We start from the raw sequence: 20327 nt of genomic DNA, 5'->3' as shown, positions 1-20327 counted from the left end.
ATTTGAGGTGCGGGAGACAATGCGAAGTTGAATTTAGCCGTGAAGAAATCGCAATGGCTACGATTATGCCGGATTGAACGCCGTATCGGTGTGGGGAAGACAAGATGATTTGACACATAATCCTTGGACCAGGGCAGGATGTGTGGACACAAACAGGCTATTTTGGCGACGGACAGGCTATATAGGCACAGGGTTGAATGAACGCATCTCCAAGGTGATTATCCATGTCCCCTTCCCCCGCATTGCAGTGGCTGGCAAAACCCCGGATGTCCCCAGGGTGGAGACGGAGAATCTCCCGTGAAGAAAACAACAGTTAGTTTCATCACAATATACCGCTAGCCCCCAAAGCGGCAAAGATTCGGCTCTATGCATTATGGTTTCCCCCTCGAAGAACAACTGTCTGATAAGGCACTCCAGCCCGAGAGCTCGATAGTCCGAGGTGCACAAGCTCAGAGTAAATAACCACATCAATAATGGCACAGGTTATAATTGGAATGCTGAAGTAACCGATCTGTCTTTTGGGCTGCCGGGACCATTACCCGCTTTTGACCAGTTAGGATGTATTATATTCTGCAGGAACCCCTGGCTCAGCCCATGATGCCCATCCGCAGCCATTTATAGCCGTCGCTAGACTGGTCAAAGCGCTGTGGCCTCCACGGTATTGTTGAAGCATGCTAAAAATGGGCAAGCAATAACTAGCGACGCCAACGGCCCCACAAACTTCCCGATTAGTACGTAAATTACCTTCCTGGAGTTCGACAATCGCAGAGTTCAACTTTCCACGGTTGTTTCGTCTCCCTACCAGTACTTCAAGATATAGAACCAGACAATACGGAAGTATCACATGATAACAGTGAAATTTTACACAATGGTTGAGGTAAGAAAGGGTATTTAGCGAGACTAATTACTCTTCTTCCTTTCGAGGATAAGGCTTCGCATAGTAATTATACTGTATTTGACTATCAAACCATGCTACGCTCGCCTGCTCTTGTTGGCCTGTAAAGATGGGCCAATCTCTAAAGACACTGCGAGTAGTAGGAATTGGCCGCCTTGCAGGTGCCTGACGAGCAGCATGTAGCACCAGTCCACCCTATACCGCCACACTGGCCATAAAGCGCTGAGCAGCTACCACTGCTAGTTCCACCGCCACCGCCACTTCCAGTGCTACCGCCGGAACCGGTGCTGCCGGAATTGCTGACGGACTGCGTGGCAGATCCACTGCCACTCCAGCCTTCCACAGCAATGACTTGGTAGCTGAGCGATCCCAGGTCCATGCCGAGTGACGCCCACTCTTGGAAGTGGTTCTCGATAGTGACCGTACCGCTGGTTCGAGGGGAGTTCCGGACGGAGATGTACTGGTTGAAAGTCGCGGTTCCATCGATGGATGGTTCGTTGACGCGCTGGTTCTCCCAGACTGTGTAGGTCGATCCATCGCTCGTGAAAGTCCCCTTCACCGTGCCGCTGGTGGGAGGGTTGCTGTAGTCTTCCATGACATAGTATTCAACCAGGGGGTTGGTGCTCCAGCCATAGACCGAGAGGAGACCGGTTCCGCCGCCAACGGAGAAAGAGCCACCAAAAGTAATGGGGCTTGTAAAAGGGTGTCAGTGAAATGGATGGATGGGAGAGCAAAATCACTGGTTACCTGGTGGATCCAGTGGTCCATCCTACTCCGACAACGAAGTCATCCTCAGTATCCCATGAAACTGAGAATCCAGTGCTCGACGGTGAGTAATTGACCGTCCCACCAGTTGTATAGTCCTGGTCATAGTTAATGGCAGACCGGCGGCTTAGGGTATTGCCTTGTCCCAGAGCAAAGTCGTGGGGACCACGATCAGCGATATCCCTCTTGACAGTGTCGGTAGGAGCAGCAGATGATCCTGCAACTATAGAGAGGGCAACAAGGGTAGATAAGAGGACCATGACGACAGTAGTTATCAGTATAGATATAGGCAATGAATCAATAACCGTGATCAGGTATGGGTATATTCCAGCGACTCGTCAGGGCTTTATATATTTGTGAGTAACAGTCTTCCGTTCGAGATAGCCAATATCCTTAGCCGGTAACTGTTTATTTATGTTAATTGATTCCTATAAAACCTTCCATTCGGGCCGATCTGCCTAAACCTCTGCTGCCAGCATAATGGACTTCCCCTCAAATCAAAAACTCTAATACAGCTGGCTTTATTGAGTAGGAATACATGGATGCGCGGATCATAGGGTTCAATAAGTTTCAACAACTTGGGTGTTTTTAGCCTAAATCAGGGATTTTTCAACTAGCAAATTCCGAGCTTCGCTGCCCTTGGGGATAATATAGATCAAGAGAATCTGTATGATCTAGTCCGATCCGTTGACCCGTCATCCGTTCACCCGTAATTCGCTGCATATTTGAGAGGCGCAGTTCAACAGGGTCCCTCATCTCAGTATTGATAAACTTGAAAACGCTGCACTAGTCCTAGTCTGACAGATTGCAGACAATAATGAGATCTTCTAGAACAGGCATGAGAGGTGTGTATGCTTTCTTTCTCGCTCATCCACTTCTGCCCTGTGGAGTCACATATAAAGCTCAATGCAAGCCGTGCTATTAGCGAACAAAAGATCTTATATAGTGTCAATTTCGCTATATAGACCATATGTGATGGAGACAGTTCTTTTCAGGGTTCCAAACGCCGATCCGAACTGCTATTAAAACTACTATGTTCTAGACCCAAATAAAACTCAACATGTAGCAATCTCTAATACCCTGAGAAAACAACTGTATATGCTACTGTCCCATACCAGGGTCGAACTCAACACTTGCAATTATATATTTTGGCCTTGGGTGACGGATTGCCATTTAATTCAAACGTCTGAAATGGCTTCGCTGTTCACATAGAGGGTATCATGGGTGCTAGTGAACCCATTGAACTGTGTTGCGGTGGTGCTAGTATATGCTGGCAAGGAACTTAATCAGTCAGTCAGCTTTAACTGGGCCAAAAAGACTCACCTCCCATATTCTTATACATGAGCCAATCGCCAACAAGGACCTCTGCATCCAGCACCGCCTCGCGAACAACACAGTCCACGCTATCACATGTTGGGCCCCAAATCGAATACCTATGTTCTCGTCTAGTCTTGGCCGTTGATTGTGCATCTTCCTTCTTCGATGATATCTTCGTAGATAAAGTAGGACGCTTGTGTTTTCCGTCTCGAACTAAATATGGTATCATCACCTCTTTCTCCATGATTACATTCATGAAATTCCCATAGACACCATCATTTTGATACAGCATATCCGGCACACCTGTCGCGGCTGCGCTGCCTATCTGGCGTCTGCGCGAAATCACCCTACATACCAGGGTATAGGCACTTCGAGCATAAAAGCGTCCTGGCTCAGCGATGGTGGTTACACCAGATGGGAATTCTGTGCGGACCGATTCGCGCAGCCGAGCGGCTGTCTCTTCGAAATGGCTATCCTGGAACCCACCACCAATGTCGAGTATGCTGGGGCGGAATCCGAGTTGCTGGGCCTGCGAGAATACCATGCGTGCGTGCGTGATTGCTTTGCAAAAAGATGCCGGATTAGTTGATCCAGTTCCTGAAAATGTCAGTTCGCTTAATTAATCGTAGCATAAAATCAGAGTTCAACCTCACCCACGTGGAAGCTGACCCCAACTACGTTTAGTCCAAGTTCCCATGCTCTTGAAAGTAGAGCCTGTGTGGCGTCCAAGGGAGCCCCGAACTTCTCACCCAGGCATATAAGCGCGCTGTCATCATTGGCATAGATGCGCAGCAGAAGCTGGGCGTGCGGCATGTGGGTCTTGATGGAATCCAGCTCATCAAGGTTGTCAAAAACGGTACGGCATACGCCAACCTGTCGAGCGAACACCAATGCCGCCGGTGCCTTGCACGGGTGGGCAAATAGGATACGTGCAGGGTCAATCCCAAGATCTAGCACGGCGCGCATTTCTTCGATCGAGGCGCAGTCGAAGCCTGTGCCTAGATCAGCGAGACGTTGGAGAAGGATTGGATCCGAGTTGCATTTGACCGCTGTTTATTGGAAAGAAATTTTCTCATTAACTCTCCACCTATATGTCTTGGAATTGAATGTGTGCCGTAAGGAATTGGGAGGAAAATTGAGGACGATACCATAAAATGGCCGAACACCGGGCAGGTTATGTGTCCAGCGATGATGTTGCCGCGACACCTGGCCGAGGTCTGCGACGAAGAAGGACTCATCACCACCAGCGACTGATGACGTGCCTAGTTTGGCGATATGGTTCTCGATTGTATGATCGATGAGCTTGTCTGGTGTAGATGTTCGATAGACCAGAGCGCGGAGTGCTGGTTTCCCGGGCATGATAATGTCCTGTGGTGCAGGTAAGAGATCCATAATGGCAGAAAAGAAACGGCTCAGGAGCACAGGGCAGAATTGGAGGGCTTTGAAATGAGAGTTCATTTCCATCACCCTACCATAAAGAGTACTATACCGAAATACAATTTGAAACATGTGGTAAATTCCAGAGTTCTCTGTTTGCTGGGTCAGCTGAGTATATAAAAAGCGGCATTTTCAAGAGACGAATTGCCGTCGCTGACCAAATTTGGTATGAAAGAATGATGTTGCGCTACGATCGAGTCGCACAGGGCGAAAGAGACGGGAGTATTGAGGTCAATATGGCTCCAGTATGGAGCCATTGGTGTGCTTTCTAATATATTTACTTATGTTGAAACTGGGTAAACAACAGCCTGCATTTTTCCGGCGGCTGGTTCACTCAACTAGCATTAATATTGTCAATCATCGATCGGATCACTAGTCGGTTAGTCCCGCAGCTCGGGCCCAAGCATCTCATCTGAGGCTATGTGATCGGGTTGTGTAACATTGCTTCAGTGGGGCGTACTGGGCAATCACATGGATGATCGTCGCACATGTACTCCAATTTCACTTGGGATAGATAAGTACTGATTGAGACATGTGGCGTCGTGTCCTGGAGATTCGAGAGAGAGAACTTTGGCAATTACAGTGCTAATTGAGCCGATATTACACTATGTTCTAATTTCTTGACACCAATGTGCAATTGGCCTTGCGTGAAAGAATAAAAGACCCTCATCCTGGACAATAAATGCAGGAACTGCTTCAACAGGTTACAGGACTGGTGGACCTGCGGTACGTGATGAAACACTATCATGGGCCAGGAATATTTAGGTAATTGTACCTTGATGAACGGTCCACACCAGTCTATGGCATACTGCTGATCTTGGAGTATGTACTGTAGACGGCACTTAGTCCACTCTCATTGCCGAGGGATCTGAGTTTCTGTCACACTGCAACGTCGGATTTATCGGTGTCGGGATGCTCGGCCTGTTGAGTAACATGTAGCTGTTTGAGTGTGCTGTGGGAGGCATCTTCGCCCGAGAATGCGCCTCATCGTCCCTCTAATACGTGTTCCTGCCATAACATCCAGGCTGCACATATGTGGAATAGAGGAACGCTGGGTGCCTTTTTCATTTTCTTGCTGTGGCTGGCTGATCTGAACAAATGCTTGCCTCAACTGAACTGATGGCACGGAGGTGCCGGTATTGTTGGAAATTTCATAACTCAAATTCTGGTTCTGTTTAAAAGCTCTAGGCTATGTCTATTTCCAAATTTGGATAAAAGGTGCTGGATCAGACAGAAACCATGATTAATGCCTAGGGTAATTACAGTTGAGGTTGTTGAACGCGACATTGCATGGGCCCTCCGAATTGTGGATTTTAGGGACTTGCCAAACAAAAGGTGATGGCCAAAGTGCTTATTTACTACTCACTTTTAAAAAAAGGCAAAACATAAAACAAAAGCCAATTTCTACCGTACAGATAGTCCCCGCCATCCAGTCCGCAAATGCCTAAGTCGATTGGCCAATTCTACTCTCGACTACCGTCATGCCTCCAGAGCAGGAATCTGCTGGGTGACGCAGTGCAGCACTCCACCTGTAAGAGGAATGGCATTAGTGTAAACCTGCTTGACGACGCGTTCAGGGGCCAGAGCCTGCAAGATTTCCAGAGCCTTTTGGTCTCTCTGTTCGTCACCAAACTTGGGAATGATCAGGCCGCCATTCACAAAGTAGAAATTGACGTAGCTAGCGGCCAACTCATCATCGGCAGATTTGACCAAGCCACGAGGGTCTGGCTCTTCAATGGTGTGGATTTCGAAATTGCGCCCCTTGGCGTCGGTCTCACGGCCCAGGATCTCGCGGATCTCAGTTGACAATTCTTTCCAAAGATCAGGGGCAATGTCGTGGGGCTTCGAGTAGACAACCACACCGGGACGTATGAAACGCGCCTCCGCGTCCATGTGCACGTCTGTGATGTCCACGTTGGGCCGCCCTGGGAACCAGATTACTTTCTCGATACCGAGCAACCGCTTTAGCTCCTCCTCAATATCGGTTTTAGTAAGTCCTGGATTGCGGATGTTGCAGACGATGCTACTCTCCGTGATCAATAGGGTTCCATCGCCATCTACCACCAAACCGCCGCCTTCAGCACGGATTGGGGCATCAACGCGTGTGACCAGCGTTGGATTGCGGTCGTGTTCAATCACATAACGCGCGAAGTCCGTATTTTCTTGAAGCGTCTTGTCATTCATAAGCGGCCACTGTTGGCCCCAAGCCACTCCCTCATCTTCCGGCTTCTTGCCGCCCCACTCGTTGAATCGAAAATTAATAGCAAAACGGCGCTTTGGAGATTCCCCTGTTGCATCACGCACATATACAGGGCCGGTGTCGCGCACCCAGCAGTGGTTGATTGGGGACGGGATGACGGTGACTCGGGAAATCTTGTTGACAGTTGCCTTGACCAGGGATTCAGCAAGCTTTATGTCCTCTGGACGGGCATACAGGCGAACTGGTTCGAACTCCGCTATGGCTGCGGCCAGCTGAATCAACTCGCCACATACTGCATCGTACTGGTCTGGTGGCAAAGAACATCGGGATGGAAATCCGAGAATAGTGGCTTCGTGACGATCACTTTCAGCCGGGAAGATAAACTTCCCTTTTTGAATCACCTGTGCTTTTTCGTCATTTGGTGTATGGAAAGTCGAGGTAATCGAGGTCTCCGTAGAGGATATGAAATTAATAATGGCTTTACGAAGTCTCTGGAAGAATCCCATCGTGGCTGATTCAAGCGACGGAGGTGTCTTGCGATGGTATGTAGGGGCTTGCTTCCGTTTAAATTGTTGCAAGTTAGGCAAGAGGATCGAAATTCTTTTTAACACAATTGGAGATTTGTGTAACTGCAGAGAGTTAGCATGGCTGGTTCAGAACATTGACGTTATATTGTTTGATATTGACCCGCTCAGCAGGAAGAGGGATAAGGATCTACCAGAAAGATTTGTCGTGGACAGCTAACGAACACGATGGTTGGAGAGAGTACTAGAGAGAAAAAGCAACGAAATTTACGGACTGCCCAATTTTATACCCTTTACATGGTCGCTGCAGAATTGACACTCGGCATATTCTAGGGAAACAATAATTGCAGGGTATATGCACAAGGAAAGGCACCGGAGCGCATACTGCCAGGAAAAGAAACCTTTCAATACTCTCGCGTCTCCACTAGGCTAATGGCTCAGACCCACCTAATGGTCCAAGAGCTACCTTTAGATAGTTGCGGATATCGACAATTAGGGACCGATCTCCCGTGCCCGCGCGGGATGATCTCCACCGGTAACGTTGCACGGCGACAACTTGGAGAAGTACAGGCCCAGCAGTGGGAAATGAGTGAAGAAGTACTTTCAAGATTATATCGATGAAAGCCTGTAGATTTCCTAGTACGACTATTGTACCACACTCTACCTGCACACCGTCATTTACTCCAACAGTGGCTCTCTCTCCGAGTCTTCACGCGCCAACTCCCCGTCAAGTGGCCCTCCATCAAGCCAGAGCATTGGCACTGCAGTCACCGCAGATAAGATCCCTAGAGTAAGTGTCATGACTTTCCATCCGTAGCGGTGGTCGATAAATCCCCCTAGCATAGGCCCAAGAGCCAATCCACCAAAATGCGCCATGTTTACTAGACTAAAGCCTTGGGCAACGGCGCCCTTTTCACCAAAAATACCCGGACAATCCTCTTCCATGCAATCTAGTACGCGCTGGATTTCGACCAAGAGGGCTGGCTCACTGAGATCAAGACACATGCCGACCAGGACGAGTATAGCGCAGAGAATTCCTTTCTGGTGCGTGGTATTGTCCTCGACTAGCCGCAGGCAGGTAAGGGAAGGAGCTAGCAGGGTGAAACTTGTGAAAGTAAGGACTCGGGCTCCGAATCGATCACATAGGTAGCCTGTGAGGAAACATGAGATGTCAGAAGGACTGCTTCTTGACCAATTGACATAGATCAACCTACCAAAAAAAGGCTGGAAAATTGCGGCACTTGCGGTAGGCAAAAAAATCATGCCAGCACCCAAGGCATTCCAGTGGAAAGTATTCTCCACGAAAATTGGTAGCGTCTGGAATATGAAGAAATTAACGAAGGTGCGAAAGGGAGGGTTTGCAGAACCACCTACTGTATCAAATGCAGAAATTACCAAGGCTCCAACAATCACAGCCCACAGGCTGATCAGAATTCGAGGCTGCCGCAACAACTTCCAAAACGCAAATGTTTGAGAGCTTACTCCCTTGTTGAGAGTTCCATCAACAGTTCCATAAGGTGCGTACCCAACCCAGCCCTCTTCAGATGCAGTCTCGGTACTGGCCGATGCGAGCCAGGTTTGGGCTATTCGTTTCTCGATAACCGCCAGCCGTAACAAGAAATCAAGACCAACGATTACAAACGCCATGCCAAAGACTGAGTAGTAGCCGCCAACATGGTATACCAACCCGCCAAGCATTGGGCCGGTCATAAAACCGAGATTCATAGATGTTCCAATGTATCCTATCATATGGCCGAGGCGATTCCTGTCAACTGCATCCGTCACAATAGCTAGACCGGCGACAGCTACCATGGCTGTGGCTGCACCCTGTAACACTCGTGCAATAATATACCAAATAACCGATCGAGCGAGGGTCAAAACGGCCATTGAAGCAAAAAGGAGACCTAAACCAAAGAGGTACGGGCCCTGACGTGTTCCTGATCTGTCTAGCACGTAGCCAAACACGGGGCTGCAGGCGAGAGCAGCAATAGCCTCGGAGACGAGCATCACACTGTTCCAATACTCTCCTGCTATAATGTTAGTAGACAGGACTGAGCTCCAGCGGCCACTTTGATAGCCACATACGATCTTCAAACGATATCCCAGCCCGAGTGACCAACGCTCTTGGCATGACGGGGACAATCTGCACTTGTGAGGTCAAAGACGGTTAAGGAATGACGGAGAACGCACCATAGCATAGAGGAAAAGGTCCTAGATAGTACATTAGCCAGAGGACATTTGAAAAGGAGAGTAAATTGGATAATACCGTGAACATAGATAGAGAAACGGTAAACACAATAAATGTCTGGGATGAGCGCAACTCCAAAAGCCATGGTCGCTCATTTGACTTGAACTTCTTGAACCAAGGTGCCATTATGGATCTTGATTTTAGCAAGTCTGATATGGAATCCGCAGAGATGACTGAATTATAAGAGCTTGACCGCAGACAATGGTATAGTCAAAGTAATCATATAAAAAGGTATGCAATTTTGCAAATTACTGATTTTTTTCTCAAAGGCGTGGGGTGAGGGAAGTCTCCTATTTGTCTCATATGTTTTCTTTTGCTCGCGGCTCCCTCCAGGTTTGGGCTGCAGGTCCAGCTGCATCACAACACAATTATAATTGGACAACCACGGTATAATGCGTTCAAATATTTAGTGATAGTGTATCATCAAATAACGCAATATGCAAGGCCTAGTCCTTCGTCATTGACACACATTTACTTGAGTATGTAGCATAATAATGTCCAGGAAAGCCACTCTGAGCCGAAAAATTGCGAAATACAATACAACAGAGCACGTTTAACTTTTTAAACCCTTCTCAATATTATATCAATATATCAGGGGGCAAACATGGTAGTTGGCTTTTTGTTATTGTTTGCCCCTTAATACATGTCATACCATTGGTGGCCTGGAGACTTCGGTTTGTTGAACGCTGCTCAGGCACTTCAATATCTCACAAACGAACGCAGCTTAATTTTAAAAATCTAAATAATTTTTGGACCAAACCTGTCCCTAACCATTGGGAATAAGCTCCAAGTAAAGTTAAGACAGACTTTGAGAATCCTTCTCTCATGGCTCTCAATAGGAGATCGAGGTCTTCCAGCCACGATTAGAGTAATTTCCTTTGGGGGCGGGAGTGTTTGACCACATCGTTTCCCTGTTGTTGGGTCAACAGAGCCTACTGTCGAGGCTGAAGCGGATGACGGAGATAGAGTCTTCTAAACACAACGATTAGATACCTTTCCAGGAGCAGGGAATTATGAGTGTGGTCCGTGGACAACATTTCCTCTGGCTCATTTCTGCCAGTGATTCTAATCCAGGTTAAGATTCCGCGTATCCTGTATTTTCGGGGGTACTAGGGAATGAAGATCAAACGCACGCCTGCTTTGTCTCTCATGTATATGTAAATATTATCAGTAATCTCTCAAGACGGGGATAGCACGGGCAAGTTTCAGCTGTAGGGCCGTGCTGGGATTACATGGGATAGCTGAGGATATTGAAAGCTGCATCTCCTTGAGAGTCGGTAGCTCCCATGTAAGATGCTGGACCAATACCGGATCAGAAGAGTATGAGTAGCTCACTTAATCTTTCAATGCGAGTATGAGCATAAATTAACCTCGAGGATGATCTAACTATAAGGAAAAGGTCCGGAATGGGGACCAAAGAGCCGCTGGTTTGCGGACGATCTGGCACTATCGAACCCCTGAAAGCAGAGATATACATAAGCTCAGGGGTGCCATCTTCGGCCCCAAAGACACGAACTCATGAGCACGTCCGCGGACTGTAGAGTAAATTTGCCTAAAAGTACCTCTGATAGCAAGTTCCAGGACCGGTTAAACTTCGGGATTTGGGTAAGCGTCGAAACTAAATCACATATCAATTGTGAGATACTTTAGTACCAAAGTCCACAGTATTAGAACCAGATTGTCCAAGGGTCTGCAATCGTTGGTAATCCAGAGAGTCAGACCCCTTAATTCGCCTAGTCCAGGATATCCACCTTTGAGGGGGGGAAATTCGATTCCCCCCATCGGCACGAGCGACCACAAGAGAACCCGGTGGGCTCTTTAACTCCGGACTCCGAGAGCTAGTACCTAAACCGCTTCTGGACCCCGCGAGCGGTTAATGCAGGGTGCCACCGCATCCCCCCCCCCTCTTTAGGGTTGCGGTAGACTTGCATCCGGGGTTGGGCCTCGTGGTGCCCGCGGTTCCAGAGGCTCCGACTAACGATGAGTCAACAATGATGTCCATCACCGCTTGTTCTCGAGGCTTCGCATCCTTGTCGGGTGGAGCCGAATAATGCGCACATAGGCACCAGAGGCGTGCGCTATAGGCAGCACCCCCCAATACGCCAGCGCCGAGACGGAGGGACCGATGTACTTTTGGGGCTAGTATATAATGTCTTTTTTTCTCGCTTGGTTTCTCGGCGGGTTGTTCTCCTCTCTTCGGCAGTTTTATTTTTCTGTCACTGGGCGCTCTTTCGCTGCTCCTACCCGCTTCAACACACCTAAAATCAAAATTATAAAGGTGTGAAACAACGTTGCAGCTATCGTGCTCGTGCACAAGCTCGGGGGGGTTTTTTTGCTTTTTGGGGGTGTTGGAAGACGTGAGGTACTCGCGACAGCCACAACACTCCTAATGCCGACATCACAATCACCTGAAGCCGTGAACGAGAAGCTCTCGACGGCCGCAGCCTGCAATGACTCCGACGGGGATACGCTCGACTCAGACAACTATGAATGTGGACGTGAAGAGCTTCGGAGTTCGAATCCGCAGGGTATGACCTCGTCGCAGCAGGGTGTCGATGTCGAAAAGGCAGAACAGGACTTTTCGGAACTTAGCCGCCAGTTCTCCAGCATCTCTCATCAAGCCCGTCATATTTCTAAGCAAGCTTCGCGAGCTTCCAAAACGGGTATCACGAACGAGGATGTTGAGAAGTCCGCGAGCTCTGCTGATTCGGAGGAACAATGGGATCTGGAGACTGCTCTGCGGGGCAACCGAGCGGCCGAGGTTGAGGCTGGGATCAGAGACAAGCACATAGGCGTGTACTACAAAGACAAGAAATGAGTATGTACTTGATTGCTAACTTATACTAGGTGTGATATGGAACAATCTGGCAGTGCGCGGCATGGGCGGCGTCAAGACGTTCATTAAGACTTTTCCGGATGCGATCATCGACTTCTTCAACCTCCCAGAAACGATCATGCATCTCTGCGGATATGGTCAGAAAGGCAAAGAATACAATATCTTGGAAGGCTTCCGGGGTCTCACACGTCCAGGGGAGATGGTCTTGGTTCTGGGGCGCCCGGGTTCAGGCTGTACAACGTTTCTGAAGGTGATTGCCAACCAGCGTTTTGGATATTCTGGAGTCGACGGCGAGGTTCTTTACGGACCTTTTGAGTCCGAGACTTTTGCGAAGCGGTTCCGGGGAGAAGCCGTGTACAACCAGGAGGATGATATCCACCAGCCAACTCTGACCGTTAAGCAAACTCTGGGGTTTGCATTGGATACGAAAACCCCGAGAAAGCGGCCGATGGGCGTTTCCAAGTCGGAGTTTAAGGAAAAGGTCATCAACATGCTGCTGAGAATGTTCAACATCGAGCATACCGCCAACACTGTCATTGGTAACCAGTTTATCCGTGGTGTCTCGGGCGGCGAACGACGTCGCGTCAGTATTGCTGAAATGATGATCACGTCTGGAACGGTGCTGGCCTGGGATAATAGCACTCGTGGCCTTGATGCGTCGACTGCGCTTGACTTCGCTAAGTCTCTACGTATCTTGACAAATATCTACAAGACCACCACGTTTGTGTCACTGTACCAGGCTTCAGAGAATATCTATAAGCAATTTGACAAAGTGCTTTTGATTGACAGCGGTCGCCAGGTATACTTTGGCCCTGCGAGCGAAGCTCGAGCATATCTCGAGGGCCTTGGATTTCGAGAAAAGCCTCGTCAAACTACTCCTGACTATCTGACCGGGTGTACAGACCCATTTGAGAGAGAGTTCAAAGATGGTAGGAGCACGGAGGATGTTCCATCAACTCCGGCAGCACTAGTTGAGGCATTTGACAAGTCTATCTACAGCCGGAGACTGGATGAAGAGATGCAGTCGTACCGCAATCAAGTCCAACAGGAAAAACAAATCTACGATGACTTTGAGATCGCAAATCGGGAGGCAAAGCGCAAGTTCACCTCTGCGTCATCTGTGTATTCAATTCCTCTCCATCTCCAGATTTGGGCATTGATGCAACGTCAGTTTTTGATCAAATGGCAAGACAGATTCGCACAAACTGTATCTTGGATCACGTCTACTGGTGTAGCTATCATTCTGGGTACAGTTTGGCTCAAGTTGCCAGAAACCAGCTCCGGTGCCTTTACTCGGGGTGGCCTTCTGTTCATCAGTTTGCTGTTCAATGGCTTCCAGGCATTCGCGGAATTAGGAGGGACCATGATCGGCCGCTCCATCGTCAACAAACACCGGTCATTCACTTTCTACAGACCAAGCGCTCTCTTCATTGCGCAGATTATTGTCGACACCAGCTTCGCCATCGTCCGAATTCTGCTTTTCAGTGTCATCGTATACTTCATGTGTGGCCTGGTCCTTGATGCTGGAGCTTTCTTTATCTTTGTCCTGATTATCCTTACTGGTTATGTTTGCATGACCGTGTTTTTCAGAACAATTGGCTGTCTGTGTCCTGACTTCGACTACGCCATAAAATTCGCCTCTGTCATTATCACACTCTTTGTCTTGACTTCGGGCTATTTGATCCAGTGGTCCGGTGCACAAGTGTGGCTCAGGTGGATATACTACATCAACCCCTTCGGACTGGGCTTTGCAGCCTTGATGGTCAACGAATTCAGTCGCTTAACAATGACCTGCACCGAGCAATCTTTAATCCCTAATGGGCCTGGATATGGCAACATTGCTCATCAAGCCTGTACTCTGGCGGGAGGCAAGCCTGGTTCGCCAATCATTCCAGGCTCCAGCTACATCGCGCAAACATTCAGCTATCTCACGGGAGACCTCTGGCGAAATTTCGGGATCATGCTCGCGCTCATCGTCGGTTTCCTTGCAGCAAATCTGTATTTCGGTGAGACCGTTCAGTTCGAGGCAGGCGGAAAGACGATTACGTTCTTCCAGAAAGAGAACAAGGAGCGCAAAGAACTGAATGAGGCCTTGATGGAAAGGAAAGCCAATCGCCAATCAAAGGCTGTCGAAACGGGCGAGAATTTGAAAATCTTGTCAGAGTCAGTGTTCACTTGGGAAGATGTTAATTACGAAGTTCCGGTGCCATCGGGGACCCGACAACTCTTGAATTCCGTTTATGGATATGTTCAGCCCGGGAAGCTTACTGCTTTGATGGGTGCGTCAGGTGCGGGGAAGACAACATTGTTGGATGTACTAGCAGCCCGGAAAAACATTGGCGTGGTGTCAGGCGATATTTTGGTTGACGGAAAGCCCCCCGGGACATCTTTTCAGAGAGGCACATCTTATGCCGAGCAGCTGGATGTCCACGAGCCGATGCAGACTGTGCGAGAGGCGTTAAGATTCTCTGCTGACCTTCGTCAGTCCTTTGAGACACCCCAGTCCGAAAAATATGCATATGTGGAAGAAATCATTACGCTTCTCGAGTTGGAGAGCCTCGCAGACGCAATTATCGGGACACCTGAGACTGGACTGTCAGTTGAAGAACGAAAGCGTGTCACCATCGGTGTAGAATTGGCTGCCAAACCGGAGCTTCTGCTCTTCTTGGATGAGCCAACTTCTGGCCTGGATGGCCAGTCTGCTTTCAACATCGTTCGTTTCCTCCGCAAACTTGCTGCCGCTGGCCAGGCTATTCTCTGTACCATCCACCAGCCGAACTCGGCATTGTTCCAGAACTTTGACCGGTTGTTGCTCCTCCAGCATGGAGGCGAGTGTGTCTACTTTGGCGAAATCGGACATGATTCACAAGTTTTGCTGGAATACTTCCGACGCCATGGTGCCGACTGTCCAGCAGATGCCAACCCAGCGGAATGGATGCTCGACGCCATCGGGGCTGGCCAAACCCGTCGGATTGGAGATCGTGACTGGGGTGATATCTGGCGTACTTCCCCCGAACTGCAGCAACTCAAAAAGGATATTCTCCAGATTAAAAAAGCCCGGAGCCAGGCAGTGCAACAGATTCAAACCCAAGATACCATTGAAACGGAATATGCCTCGCCGCTCTGGCATCAAATCAAGGTGGTTGGCCGACGCACAAACCTTGCTTTTTGGCGCTCGAGGAACTACGGGTTTACTCGCCTGTTCACACACGTGGTGATTGCAGTGATTACTGGGCTTGCATTCCTACAGTTAGATGACTCGCGTTCATCGCTACAGTATCGGATTTTCGTCATTTTCAATGTGACTGTGCTCCCAGCGATCATTTTGCAGCAGGTCGAGCCACGGTACGATATGGCGCGCTTGATCTTCTACCGAGAATCGGCTTCCAAGACCTATGGTCAATTCGCCTTCGCGCTCTCCATGATCGTTGCTGAACTTCCATACAGCATCTTGTGCGCAGTATGCTTCTTCTTGCCTCTGTACTACATTCCAGGCTTCCAGTCCGCTACCAGTCGAGCTGGCTACCAATTCCTTATGGTACTCATCACCGAGATCTTCGCCGTGACTCTGGGCCAAATGATTTCAGCCTTGACTCCAAACAGCTTTATTGCCTCTCAGCTGAACCCGCCCATCGTGATCATCTTCTCGCTCTTCTGCGGTGTCGCAATCCCCAAGCCTCAGATGCCTGGCTTCTGGCGCGCCTGGCTGTATCAGCTTGACCCGTTCACCCGTCTCATTGGGGGTATGGTGGTAACAGAGCTTCATGGGCGCGAGGTCGTCTGCACAAAAAGCGAGTACAATCAATTCCAGGCACCATCGAACGAGACGTGTGAGGAATATATGAAGCCATTTTTCGAGCGCGGGGGACCTGGCTATATTCTCAACAACGCGACACAGGCTTGCGAGTATTGCGCTTACAAGATCGGAGACCAGTTTTACTCGAATTTCAGCATGTCTTTCAGCAATCGCTGGCGGGATCTGGGTATTTTCATGGCGTTCATTGGATCTAATCTCATTATCTTATTCCTGGCGGTAAGTGATTGATACCCTCGCACGATTACGATGATGCTAATCTGCTCCAAGTCTCGGTTCTTCAACTTCAACCGAAGATAACATCAGTATTTCAGCAATGCAAAAAGGGGAATAGCGGAAAGATCGGAAAAAGTTAGATATTATTCAACCAAAAGCAAACGATATAGAGGTAGTCTAGATTGAGATATGGCATGTACTGCCTTATTATTATATTCCCTGTCTCCGTAATGATAACTTCCCCAAAAAACGATCGACTTGGTTCTCCAGATGAATGACCCCGGATTCCCCACGCAACCCCCACGCCGCTTGACCGTTCCAGGAAGGACTCGCTGGCGATGATCATCGTCCAGCCCGTGTTTCTATGATCAACGCAACTCCTCATGCGCATGCTCCGATGCAAACCCACCTATAGCAGCCCGGGGTAGGACATTCATGCGGTGGCAAGCTGGCCCAGTTCTCGGGTTTGCTCCGTGGGCGTAAGATTCTTGGGCCTCTCTGGTATGACGCATTCCTGGCTGCGCAGGGATATCGCGGTGTAATTCCGACTGTGAGCTCGTCAGCCAAGATCAGCGTGATGGGTCTCTTCCCCGCAGATTGTTCCATTTCCCTTTGTTTTGACTTTGCGGAGAAATCATATACGAGTCGGTGGGTGAGTTTGGAAAATTATCCTGTGCTGATGGGATGCGAATATATTTCTTGATTCCTCCCAGCTAAATCTTCTTGTTCCACAAGACATCCATCTAAAACTCGCACCTATTCCTTCAATCCTCCGTTGATACCGCCTGGGAAAAAATTATCAGGATGGTAGACAACGTTACAGAGGCCCCCTCCAAGAGGGACACTGTCGATGTCCCAACCACCACGCACTGTGAAAGCAGCCAAGCTCGGTCGAGATGGAAATCTGTCAAAGTTACCGACGGCGACACAGCCATGGCACTTTTTGATGACCCAGATGAGTTACATGAGGATATCGACCCTGCTGAAGCAAGGAAGGTACTTTGGAAGATTGACTTTATGATCCTACCCTATCTGGCCGTTTGTTACGCGTTTTTTTACATTGATAAGGTCTGTTAATCGTGGCTCCCAGGACTTGATCCTGCTATATATTTACATTTGTTCTAATTGCTCTATGGTGCAGACAACGTTGAGCTATGCGGCCATCTTCGGGATTGAGGACGATCTACAGCTGCATGGGACGCAGTACAATTGGCTGAGCAGTATTTTCTACTTTGGGTTTTTGGCTTGGGCATTTCCTACCAATTTCTTAATGCAGCGTCTTCCGATTGGTATCTCCCCAGATATATAAGCCTGGGTCTGAATGTTCTAATACTCCGCAGGAAAATATCTAGGCGCCAACATCTTTATGTGGTATGTGTAAACCCCGATACAACGGATTTATGGGGCCATCCACTGACTTGTTTTGTAAAGGGGCGTGTTCCTCATGATCCAAGCAGCATGCAACAGTTTCAGGACCCTAGCCGTCCTCCGAGCCCTAGGTGGAGCCGCAGAGGCGTGCTCCGATCCGGCCTTTATGCTGATCACCAGTATGTGGTACACACGACGCGAACAGCCCGTACGTTTGGGACTCTGGTACACAGCAAACGGGTTTGGAATTGCTCTCGGTGGGCTGTTGGGTTATGGCATTGGCCATATCCGGGGTGCCTTGCCTTCGTGGAAATACGAATTTCTCATCATGTAAGTAAACACCCTTTCAGCCCTGCGTGTCTGGATGTTGATTTCCTTCTCAGTGGTGCTCTTTGTGCTACTTGGGGCATTGTGATGTTCACTTTTCTTCCCGACTCGCCGGTCACGGCTAAAGGTCTCAGCAAGGCGGAGCGTCGAATTGCCGTTGACCGGTTGAGAGCGAATCAGACCGGTGTGGAAAATAAGCACTTGAAGCCATATCAGATTCTCGAGGCATTCAAGGATTATAAGCTCTACATGTTCTTTATTTTGGGGGTCGTTTGTGCGTTTCCCTTCGACTGACATCTTTCTGCTTCCTCTAAACTGACCGTCTATTCAGGCAATGTCCCCAATGGAGGTATTTCCAATTTCGGAACAATCATCATTGAAGGCTTCGGGTTCTCGACTTTGGTCACCACTCTTATGCAGGTAGATATTATCCTTCCTGAGATTTTCAAATGAGCCGAAGTTGACAACATCCATCCATTTAGATCCCATACGGCATCATCATTGCCCTGTCAATTCTCACCTGCGTTTTCCTCAATGACCGCTTCGAAAACCGGCGTGTTATCTTCGTGCTCATATTCCTTTGTCCAAACCTTGCAGGAGCCTTCGGTCTCCGCTTCGTACCGTTAGATCAACGTGTTGGCCGACTGATCTGCTACTACTTAACAGGACCATATAATGCGGCATTTGTGTTGGTCTTGAGTATGCAGATTGCTAATACTGCTGGTGCGTATTTCATTCCACATGGCTATATCTTCCCAAACATTCTTTTACAGCTTTTCATACAGGCCACACGAAAAAGGTCGTCACCAACGCCGTCCTCTTCCTGGGATATTGCACCGGCAACATCGCCGGACCATTTTTCTATAAAGAGGATCAGAAGTGAACTTTTCCTATTCATTTTGATATTGGATACACTAAGCTAACGGAATAAAATATAGACCGACCTATTCTCTCGGTATCTGGTCAATGATCGTCTCACATCTCATCGAAGCCTGCCTGATCACCACACTCGGACTTCTGCTCCGCTGGGAGAACAAGAAGCGTGACCGCATCCAGTCTCAGATGGAGGGTGGTCTCGAAGGACGAGATTTGGATTCGACGGCGTTTTTGGATCTGACGGACCGAGAGAACCTCAAGTATGTCATTTCTTCTGGACTGCTGTTTTTGGTTTGTTGGGTTATGCTGACAACCTTTTTCTTTGGACAGTTTTCGATACATTTACTGAGACATGTCATGTTTCTAACCGGGCTTGGTAGGGAATTTAATATTGGATGAAACCACGGATCGGTAAACTGGTGGTTTATATCAGACAGTAGTGTCATCTCCACCTCCATAGCAATAGTGTGACTTGACAAAGTAGAAAGCGACCACAGCATGAATCTAGCCACCAACACAGCTTTGTCATTCAACAATTCCAAGTATCTTGTAGTGACTCCGGACTTCCGCACAAAAGAGATAGTGTATTCGATTCGAGAAAATATAAACAGTCGATTCGCAAGAGGTAATAATAATACATCCGCCAAAATGCCAAAAGAAATAACTCCCTGCTCGGATCACCGCTTGCCCATAAATGCCCTCTTTTGCTTGATGTAACTGTCCACGAGATTCTCGACACTGCGGCGGTCGTGCTTGCGGTCTCTACAGAAAGAAATCAGGGTTAGCAAAGTCCAGATACAGGACAAACAATTCCTAACGCACCTCATATGGAACAAGCGCGCCCTTCTGCGCTTGATCTGTGATCGCTGGACAATCTCCACACTCTTCACATTGGGGCTGAAAGCCTTGATAGACATCTCGACCGGAACACGCATGAGCTCGTTCCGCAACAAGAACGAGGTGTCAATGCCACGCAACCGGATGCTCAGACAGACGCCATTGAACGGGTCACCATTCTTGAATGTTACCCGCAGGATATCACCAGGCTTAACACTGCGCGGGTTCCGGCGGTAGTCGAATAGGGCCTTCCGTTCGCCCTTGGGGTCGAGGACCGACAATTGTGTCTCGGTGAACTTGGCCACAGGATCTTTGCATGCAGCACGGGATGATGGCGGAGGAGGGTAGATTTTGATTTTCTTGGGGCCTTCGGACTCCTTCTTCAGGCGCGATGGTAACTGCGACAGGAACTGCTCGGGGATGTTCGACGGGAGGGAAGTGGGTTCGCGCCTCGCGGAGTAGATCGTTGAGATGCACCGACGGCTGGCAGACTGATGGATTGAAGGCGTCAATCTGAGGCAGCTCAACTGCCGCACGAGTGGAGCGGCCATGGTGATGGAGTGTGTGTCGAAGATGCTGGGAGAAGCGGAAGTTCAAGTTTTGGGGCGACCCGGGCAGAATGACCACACCGCCCGCTGATTTTCTCCGATGTTCAGGAACCCGGAGT

The 20327-nt window shown here is 48.9% G+C and overlaps 8 protein-coding genes across 8 annotated transcripts; 3 read left to right on the top strand and 5 right to left on the bottom strand.

Moving 5' to 3' along the window:
• Positions 1-1016: 1016 nt before the first annotated feature.
• Positions 1017-1920, bottom strand: N7510_004948 (carbohydrate-binding module family 1 protein; the record flags this gene model as incomplete). Its single annotated transcript, XM_056976874.1, has 2 exons — positions 1017-1587; positions 1643-1920. The coding sequence occupies 2 exons, from the start codon at positions 1918-1920 to the stop codon at positions 1017-1019; spliced, it is 849 nt and encodes a 282-aa protein (XP_056836830.1).
• Positions 1921-2838: 918 nt separating this feature from the next.
• Positions 2839-4369, bottom strand: N7510_004947 (type III PLP-dependent enzyme; the record flags this gene model as incomplete). The annotated part of the gene is made up of 4 exons (XM_056976873.1): positions 2839-2930; positions 2984-3574; positions 3631-4026; positions 4126-4369. The coding sequence occupies 4 exons, from the start codon at positions 4367-4369 to the stop codon at positions 2839-2841; spliced, it is 1323 nt and encodes a 440-aa protein (XP_056836829.1).
• Positions 4370-5893: 1524 nt separating this feature from the next.
• N7510_004946 (agmatine deiminase family protein) lies at positions 5894-7120 on the bottom strand (the record flags this gene model as incomplete). The annotated part of the gene is made up of 1 exon (XM_056976872.1): positions 5894-7120. One exon carries the CDS (start codon positions 7118-7120, stop codon positions 5894-5896), a length of 1227 nt encoding a protein of 408 aa, XP_056836828.1.
• Positions 7121-7816: 696 nt separating this feature from the next.
• Positions 7817-9512, bottom strand: N7510_004945 (MFS transporter; the record flags this gene model as incomplete). Its single annotated transcript, XM_056976871.1, has 4 exons — positions 7817-9165; positions 9224-9281; positions 9329-9349; positions 9405-9512. 4 exons carry the CDS (start codon positions 9510-9512, stop codon positions 7817-7819), a joined length of 1536 nt encoding a protein of 511 aa, XP_056836827.1.
• Positions 9513-11775: 2263 nt separating this feature from the next.
• On the top strand, positions 11776-12204 carry N7510_004944 (uncharacterized protein; the record flags this gene model as incomplete). The annotated part of the gene is made up of 1 exon (XM_056976870.1): positions 11776-12204. The coding sequence occupies one exon, from the start codon at positions 11776-11778 to the stop codon at positions 12202-12204; it is 429 nt and encodes a 142-aa protein (XP_056836826.1).
• A 61-nt stretch (positions 12205-12265) lies between these two features.
• N7510_004943 (putative ABC transporter) lies at positions 12266-16336 on the top strand (the record flags this gene model as incomplete). Its single annotated transcript, XM_056976869.1, has 2 exons — positions 12266-16255; positions 16307-16336. 2 exons carry the CDS (start codon positions 12266-12268, stop codon positions 16334-16336), a joined length of 4020 nt encoding a protein of 1339 aa, XP_056836825.1.
• A 720-nt stretch (positions 16337-17056) lies between these two features.
• On the top strand, positions 17057-19114 carry N7510_004942 (putative MFS allantoate transporter; the record flags this gene model as incomplete). The annotated part of the gene is made up of 9 exons (XM_056976868.1): positions 17057-17320; positions 17394-17541; positions 17593-17623; positions 17684-17950; positions 18004-18221; positions 18279-18367; positions 18430-18670; positions 18733-18826; positions 18886-19114. Coding segments are annotated over 9 exons (1581 nt in total), but the record flags the coding sequence as incomplete, so codon positions are not given.
• Positions 19115-19500: 386 nt separating this feature from the next.
• On the bottom strand, positions 19501-20211 carry N7510_004941 (mitochondrial 54S ribosomal protein bL19m; the record flags this gene model as incomplete). The annotated part of the gene is made up of 2 exons (XM_056976867.1): positions 19501-19585; positions 19646-20211. The coding sequence occupies 2 exons, from the start codon at positions 20209-20211 to the stop codon at positions 19501-19503; spliced, it is 651 nt and encodes a 216-aa protein (XP_056836823.1).
• Between the last annotated feature and the right edge of the window lie 116 nt (positions 20212-20327).

This window comes from Penicillium lagena (genome assembly GCF_028827675.1).
Source record: "Penicillium lagena strain IBT 129212 chromosome Unknown utg000002l_segment0_segment0, whole genome shotgun sequence".
NCBI lineage: Eukaryota > Fungi > Ascomycota > Eurotiomycetes > Eurotiales > Aspergillaceae > Penicillium > Penicillium lagena.
The sequence above is the reverse complement of the archived record's forward strand: the minus strand, read 5'-3'. Positions and strand labels throughout refer to the sequence as shown.